The sequence below is a fragment of the Octopus sinensis genome, linkage group LG1 (assembly GCF_006345805.1).
Source record: "Octopus sinensis linkage group LG1, ASM634580v1, whole genome shotgun sequence".
Lineage (NCBI taxonomy): Eukaryota > Metazoa > Mollusca > Cephalopoda > Octopoda > Octopodidae > Octopus > Octopus sinensis.
In genome coordinates, this window is record NC_042997.1 from 134619642 (window position 1) to 134628081 (window position 8440).

The 8440-nt window shown below is 34.0% G+C and overlaps 1 protein-coding gene across 1 annotated transcript in view; it reads left to right on the forward strand.

Annotated features, from left to right (window-relative positions):
* LOC115219530 (interleukin 17-like protein) overlaps positions 1–4092 on the forward strand; it is a 10091-nt gene extending 5999 nt beyond the window's left edge. The window contains exon 2 of the mRNA XM_029789713.2: positions 2310–4092. Coding sequence (XP_029645573.1) covers positions 2310–2798 — 489 coding nt within the window. The 3' untranslated portion in view covers positions 2799–4092. The remainder of the gene's footprint in view (positions 1–2309) is intronic.
* The last annotated feature ends 4348 nt before the right edge of the window (positions 4093–8440 follow it).

Sequence of the window (8440 nt, forward strand, 5' to 3'; positions counted from 1 at the left end):
AAAGCTAAAAATTGTTTATTTACTTATTTAGCTAGTTTCTATAATGAAACTATGCACTAATTTTAAACTAAGAGGTACATTATGGTTTTACATCACAAGATCAATAAAGTGCTACTTTCTAAAATATTTAAAGGTACAGGTGGCACTATGTACACATGATACCCTAAGGTCTAATCAATTATAAATCAGGTTGCCTTTATCTTTATGCTTAAATATTTCTTATATTTCCAAAGAACACAGCTCACACCCATATCTGCTATTTCTATAAGGCTGTGCTTTTCTTATTATTTCCCATTTGAGGCTAAACCCAGTTCCACTTTCCTTCAATTCCCAAATCTTACTGGATAATGACGTAAAATCCACCGTATGATTAAGTTTAAAGGGTGACAGGTGGTTGTATAGGCGCTATTTAAAACTAATCGAACATCCAATATGTATATAATTATTAGTTGTAGTTATTATTGTACATTTATATATTACGTTCTGGGTAAGACATCGGCCTAATAACGGACAGCGGGATTTAACCCTACAATTGCAACTAGGTGAATTATCATTACTAATATTAGTATTATTAAGATTTAAACTATTATTTTTACAATTGATATTTTCGTTATTAATATTTCTATTATCAAGTATATTATCTTCACGTCTGTTAGTTTCTAACTCCACTTCAATCGTAGTATTATTTAAAACCGCATTTGCATCAGCAGGCATACTAATAGTTTCCATGTCCATATATGCACCGGAACTACAATCCATAATGTTTATATCAATTGATCAATATTCACTAATACCATCTGATAAATTACTATTTAAGTTTATAGTATGTATAAATATTAAACTGTTTCTGGATAGCTTCTTTTCCTCCATCTATTATGGTAAAAGTTTGGTATATACTCAAATGTATTCATAAAGCATTTTATCCTTTTGTTATAATTCTTCTTCTTAATAATCCTCTGAATAACCCTAAACTTTAACTTTATACAATATAACAGTATTGCTTAAAATATTTAACTATAGTACTACATGATAAAATTCCCCCTGTTTCATTATCAATGGTCTGCTAGTGACCAGCCCATTTAATTGTCAGCAAACATCTTGATTTAAGTTTTTCCTTTACCAAATCTCATGATATACCTTCAAATAAATCTAGATTTTTATGACTATACCTGTTATGATTTCTGTCGACTCCCTCAGCCTTATTCCTAACAGATACTGCTCCCTGTTCTCTCAGCTTTAAATATACAATGATTTGATAAAACTAATCTATAAATTAAAACTGACCCCATAACACAGTGAGAAGCAAAATCTGTAACAAGTCTTTCTTCCTGATACCTTAGTAGCTTCTAAGTGGAAGTAAAGGCAGCATGTTCTTTGTCTATCTCCTTAACTTCTTGGAGATTTTAGGTAAAATTATAATAATGTGTCAATCTGTTTTAATTTAATTAAATTCTATGTCTCTGTGCAGCTGAGGATTGTTCTGCATTTAAATTGATGTAATGGTTGCTTTGTTCAATTAAATGAAGTTACGTGAAACGATCGTACTGCACTACTTCTGGATATCCTTGTTACTTAATTTGCTTCTAATCACCTTATCTTGAAATTGTATGGATAATACCGTACTAAATTCTGGTGCCTCATCTTAAGTACCGTATTCATCTGAATCTAAATTTTTGCTAACCTCATATATATATATATATATATATATATATATATATATATATTATATATAATATATATATATATATATACATATATATATATATATATACATACATATATATATATATATATATATATATATATATACATGCATAAATACATACATACATACACACACACATATATATATGTAGAGAGAGAGAGAGAGAGAGAGAGATAATTGTATTCTATACAATTATATATCTCTGTATATGAATTTTACCTAACATTTTTTTTACATGCTGGCCACTAATAAAATTCATTAATTCTAATAATTTTATCCTTCAATTATGTTTATATATATATATATATATATATATATGTATGTATGTATGTATGTATGCATGTATTTACAAGCTTCCTTGTGGTTTCCTTGTAAATCAAGAAAGAGGGAACATGCGCTCGCGCGTGCACATAGAATTCTGGTATTTGTTGTCACTCATCAAGTAGTTTATAACATAATTCTGTGACACCGTTTTTCTTAAATGTAAAATAAATTTCCTATATATTTATAATGAAATAAGATTATTGTTGTATTTTCATGCAGATAAATGTGTCATATTGAAAATATATCACACCACTTGACAAAAATATTTTCTGTCACACAGGTTATTATTCAGTATTTGAACTGCTTCTCCAGCGTCATCATGTTTGTATCTTCGGCGCCACACTGTGAAGTACCAACCAATTTGGAAGCCCAACACAGGATTCACTACGGGTTACGCAATAAGTTTATTTCCACAGATAAACTAGCTCTACAGGCAACAATACAATTACCACTGCTGGAGTTGGATAAAACTTGCCCAACATCTATTGGTAAATCCAGTCATGCCAGCAACCGATCCACGTGTCCTTGGTACCTGAAAGTTATCTATGACAAAAACGTTTACCCTCCACTACGTACTGAAGTCGTGTGTCGTTGTAAACATTGTCTAGGCACTGACCATAACTACCATTGTGTGGAAGTATTTACTGATATGTATGTTCTTAATCGTACAGAAGCATGTGTTGACGGGCTGTATGTATATAAGCCAAGTAAAATTAAAGTCGCTACAGCCTGTGTATGTGTGCGGAAAATCGATCGAACCGTAACATAGGTTATGAGACTTGGACGCAGTTAAATACAATCTATAAACCAGCTTTGACGTAAAGATTGTTCATACTCAACTACCTTGTCATTATGTTATACTATGTATAACTTACTAAAATTTGGTTAGACATTATGTATGTATGTATGTATCTATGTATGTATGCATGTATGTATGAACACTATGACCGAACAATTTCATCCTGAAGTCACTAGTTTACCGCCTTTTCATCACTGGATTTGCTGATGTTTTCATTAAACTTGCCTCCAGTTCTCTCTACCACATGGATCGCCCTTCAGCCTTCATCATTGGACTCATCTATGTAACTCATTACTTTCTATCTTTTTTGTCGGACTTTGTATACAACTTCCGATCACTATTTTATTTATAAACTTGTAATTTATATATATTTTTCACTTGTTTCTATATTTTTCTTTCAATTTACACTCTTTACAACATCGATTAAAATTGTTAATAATTTCGTCATGTAAATATAGAATATTAATTAATTGCATTTGTGCATATTACCATCGTTAAATAATTTATAACAGTGAAAAACGTTGTGTCTCCGTAATTTTCAAGCACATAAATACATAAATTCACATATATGCACTCATATATACACAGACTCATTTAAAGTTAGATCCTGAAGACGGATGAAGCGCCTGTAAGCATTTTGCTCGATGTATTAACCATTCTACCAGCTAGCCACCTTGTTTGAAATCAATTGCAAGAAATAGGCAGGCGGTGAGCCAGGAGAATCGTTGGTTTCAAAGTATTTCGAGATACCACTAAGTTTGCTTCAAATTTTTCGATTTAATGAAATAATTAACGGTGATATTTTCTAGTATTATTTATTTTAATATTCACTGTCTCACTTATCAACTGCCCTGTTTTGACAGAAGGAAACAATAACGAGTTGGCCTTATTAAATGCTTCCCCATACTTCATGCGATCGTTTCATTTCTTAATCCCAAATCCCCAAATTACTCTGTCTGGTGAGATATATATATTATTTAATAGACACAATGCATATTATTATTATTAGTTTCATATGTTGAAAAATACCCCAAACGTAATTCATCAGACACAAACCACATATCATAAGAAACTAAAAACTGAATGAGAGTAGAAACGCGAAAAGTTGAGAAGGAAGCATTTAGAAAACTGGAAGTTTAAAAAACGGAAACGAACAGCGGTAAACAAAAAAGTAAAACTATCTATAATATACATGTTTATAGTGTATCAGGCAATCGTATCAACATTCATTCGTGTGATTTAATAAAAAATGTATATTTATGAACTCGTAGGTCTTCTGTTGCTTTACGTTTTGTTGAATGTCTCTGGATACGAATTTTTCTATTTAGATTTCAAATTACACTTGTGAATTTTACCTGTTGTCTTAGCGCCCTCTGGTGTATATATTTCATGTGTTATGTCATTAATTGTACAAGATGAAGCTTGTTTAAGAGAACAAAATTTGTGAGATCAAAGAAGATGGAATAAGGAGTTTAAATACTACAACGTGTAAAGTAACTAATTGTTCATATATAATAATTACATCCGACGACAAGAATTCTGCCAAGCAAATGTGAAATTGATATTTCCTTCTGTACCTGAAGTAATTCAGTGACCAGCGTCATTGACACTGAATTTTTAGGTGTGCTAATCTTGATTTCATAGATATCGGTTGCAGTCACTTGATAAAATATGTATGTAAATCTTACAAAATATGCAGCGTTAATACGATATAGAAAACTCGTCTAACATCAAAAAACAGTTTTAATTCTTACGATTATTTTTTAAAACTCGGCTTATTTAATATTTCATCGGTTTTCTTCTACCAATTATCATAAAACGTGGCATCAAACATTGTCTGAGGTTTAGTATTTTAAACAAAACTTTACTTCTCACCACAAATAACAGCCTCTTCAGCAGCTGCACAGCAAAATTCTCATATCCTACAACATAGAAATTTGCAGATAACATCGACTACTCAATTATGCCAAAAGTTTACGTGTTTATCAAACACAAGTTCTGAACATGACACGCAATTTCTTTCTTTCTTTCTTTCTTTCTTTCTTTCTTTCTTTCTTTCTTTCTTTCTTTCTTTCTTTCTTTCTTTCTTTCTTTTTCTTTCTTTCTTTCTTCTTCTTTCTTTCTTTCTTTCTTTCTTTCTTCTTTCTTTCTTTCTTTCTTTCTTTCTTTCTTTCTCTCTCTCTCATATCTGTAATACTTCAGTCCTAGTGCTCCATTCTAGTTTTCTATTCAGGCTAGGTTTATTTTCTATTATGTGCGTAGCTTCTGTAATTTGTTTGATTGTTGCATCTGTTCTATGTGTGGACAATATTTTAATTTCTATATTGTTGATTGATCCCCCATGTTCCTGTTCGGCGTGTTGGTACAGAATCGATGAGCTTTTACCTTCCTTGAGTTGTCTCCAATGTTTATTTACCCGCTCTCCTATGCTTCTTGCCGTTTCCCCTACGTATGTCGTTCTCTTGTTACTGCATCGTCCCTCTATACATCTTATACTATAGACTACATTTCTGGCTTTACAGTTTGTTTGTGGGCTAAATATACATACAGTACAGTACTTATCCACACAAGGGGTTCTACTAAAAGGATAGGTTCTACCAATTATAGATTTGATAGGGTTGCCTGGCTTTTCAAAAACCTTAATTCTTAGCTTAAGTTTGTCTAGGGTCCTTCTAAAGCGGTACGCCAGTTCACCTCTATGGGTGGTGTCAACGAACATGACACTCTGGTATTTATGGCTATCATACCAAGAGTTGGCCTTCCCTATTTTCTTTTTTGTCCTTTCTATAGTGTTCCATGACTTGTTCCTATAGAGTGGGCAAATCCCATTCCTATCATTACATAATATATTATCAAATTTCTTCATGGCTCCTTTGTATACTCTGATCCTTTCTTTATGGCAGTAACCTGAGAACTGCATGCGATGAATGAAATATTGTATGTGTCTCTTTAACTCTGTGGGCTCGCACATGCATGACACATTTCTCATTATTCTGACAAGATCTGCCATCAAAATATTGAATTTGGCATTGTCGGCAATGGCTGAGTTCCGGTGGATCAAGTATTTTGAGGCCATAGGTTTGGCATTGTATGAATGAAGGATTTGGGTTTTATTATTCACAATTTCTAGCTAGAGTTCAGTGTCTAGTACTGGTAGTCTATGGTTGGGGTGTTTAGTGGGGTAGTCTATTGTGACCTTAATACTCTGGTGGATGGAGTTAGCTATTTGCTGGATGCTCTCCATAGTATTAGTTTCTATTACTATATCAACATTACTCTCTTGTGGGGGTGCCTTTACCACTATGTTGATATCATCAACATAGCGAGAGTACATGTTTACGAGTATGGAGTTCTGTGTTAGGCGTTCTTTAAGCCTTCTGTCCCACCATACCATGAAAAGGTTGGCCACATCACCAGCGATACTAACGCCGATGGCTGCCCCCTCGTCCTGGGCATATATTTTATTATTAAACTTAAACGTGTGGCCTTTTAGGATAACTCTTATACTAGCTCCAAGTGCATGTGCGATCATTTTCTTTACCTGATGGATATTTGCGGGGCTCCGTATGGCTCTGATCCATCCGCGCCATCTTTCTAGCCATAGAAGTAATTGTGGGCGGTCTGCCTCTTAAACATCTACTGGGGCAGAAACTACTAAGATTATGTTTATCTAAGTATTCGTTATTACATGTCAGTCTAAGTAGGAGGCCCAGTTTCTCTGTGTTGACATTACGGAACTCCACCTGGCTCTCGTTGATCATCTCCACGCACTTCTCCACTGCAAAATCTACGTCGATCGATGGGTATAGGGATACCACATCCATGCTACCCACCATACATCCTGTCAGGTCACAAGTGTTGTTACAGTCATTGATCCTGCTGAGGAGATCTTCTGTGCTGTCACAAACATCAGGTGACATCCGGATTTTAGGGCGTATGATCATTGAGAAGAAGTAGGAGATTCTGTAATTGCTAGCGATATTCGCTCCACAGACTGGTCTTGTTGGTGGTCCTGCTATAGGGTCAGTAATTACTTTATGGTCCTTGCGAAATCCATACAGTGCCGGGATATCATTGTTCTAGGCTTGGAAATTATTTGCTGTACGTTTCTGGGGTCCCAGAACAATTGTCCACATCATCATGTAGGCGTTGAGGACCTTTTCTCTCTCCTCATGCGCCTGTACAGTAGACAACCACCATATGTATATATATATATATATGTGTGTGTGTGTGTGTGTTTATATATATATATATGTGTGTGTATGTATGCATGTATGTATGTGTAAACATACATATATGCACATATATATAACCATGCACACATACAAATATACATATCCATAGATTCACTCGTACATATGTAGGCATTCATACATACATATACACACTTTTCTATCTCTCTCTCTCTCTCTCAATATATATATATATATATATATATATATGTGCATATATGTATGTTTACACATACATACATGTATGCATACATACATGTATGCATACACACACACACACACACACACACACACACACACACACACATATATATATATACATATATGGTGGTTGCCTACTCCTTATACATAGTTTGGCCACCTCCTGTACCTACAACTTAGCTCCATCATGGCGTCTGATGTAGCTTTATAAACCAGACTGTTCTGAAAAGACACCCACATAGATTGCATCTCTGATTTAGACCATCAAGACCTGCAGACAAGTTCTGCTCGTTGTGGATTTTAACATGTCTTTTGAGGCCTCCGTTGGATTTGCAAACCTTCTGGCATACACTGCATTCAAAGGTGAGTACAGACATATAGGCAGAATAGTTAGTGGAGATTCTATGCGTTCGTAGATGAGATTTGAGGCCAGTAAAAGACAAGCATGGTCTGTCAAAGACTGTACACACAAAAAGGTCATTGTCATTCACTTTCCCGATCGTTATATTCTTCCTTAGATCTCTTTTAAGTCTTACTTGCATCATCCTGGCCTCTTCAAATGCTTTCACTCCACTCCACACCTTTGTTTCACCATCCAACTCGATCCCAAGCGAGGGCTTCTATATCTTCTGGAACTATTCAAAATGACTTCATAGTATAGTACAATATATATATATATAAATTAGAGAAAAAAAACTATTATGCAATTCAAACTAATGATAGACATAAACCAAATCATAACTAAAAAATAAATTATATGTGTGTATGCATGTATATAGAAAAGTACATATATATATATATATATATATATATATATATATATATATATATATATATATATATATATATATACAGTGGCAGACTGGATCTAAAAATATTGGTTGCTGGGAGACATGAGGCCTACCCGCAACTACAATGCTATCATTTAATTTTATTTTTGTTAAAAGTATTCTTTTCAACTGTCTACAAACACAGCCAGGCTGAAATAATAAATGCATTCTTCCAAGAGAGAATAAACAATTCTCAAACTTGAGGGGATGCGCCCCTTAGATACTAACATGGACTCCTATATATGGATTTTAATGACGCAGGGGCCTACTTGCCATCGGGCAAGCTGGCAACCTGGCCAATCCGCCACACTATATATGTATATGAATATATATATATATATCACCGTGA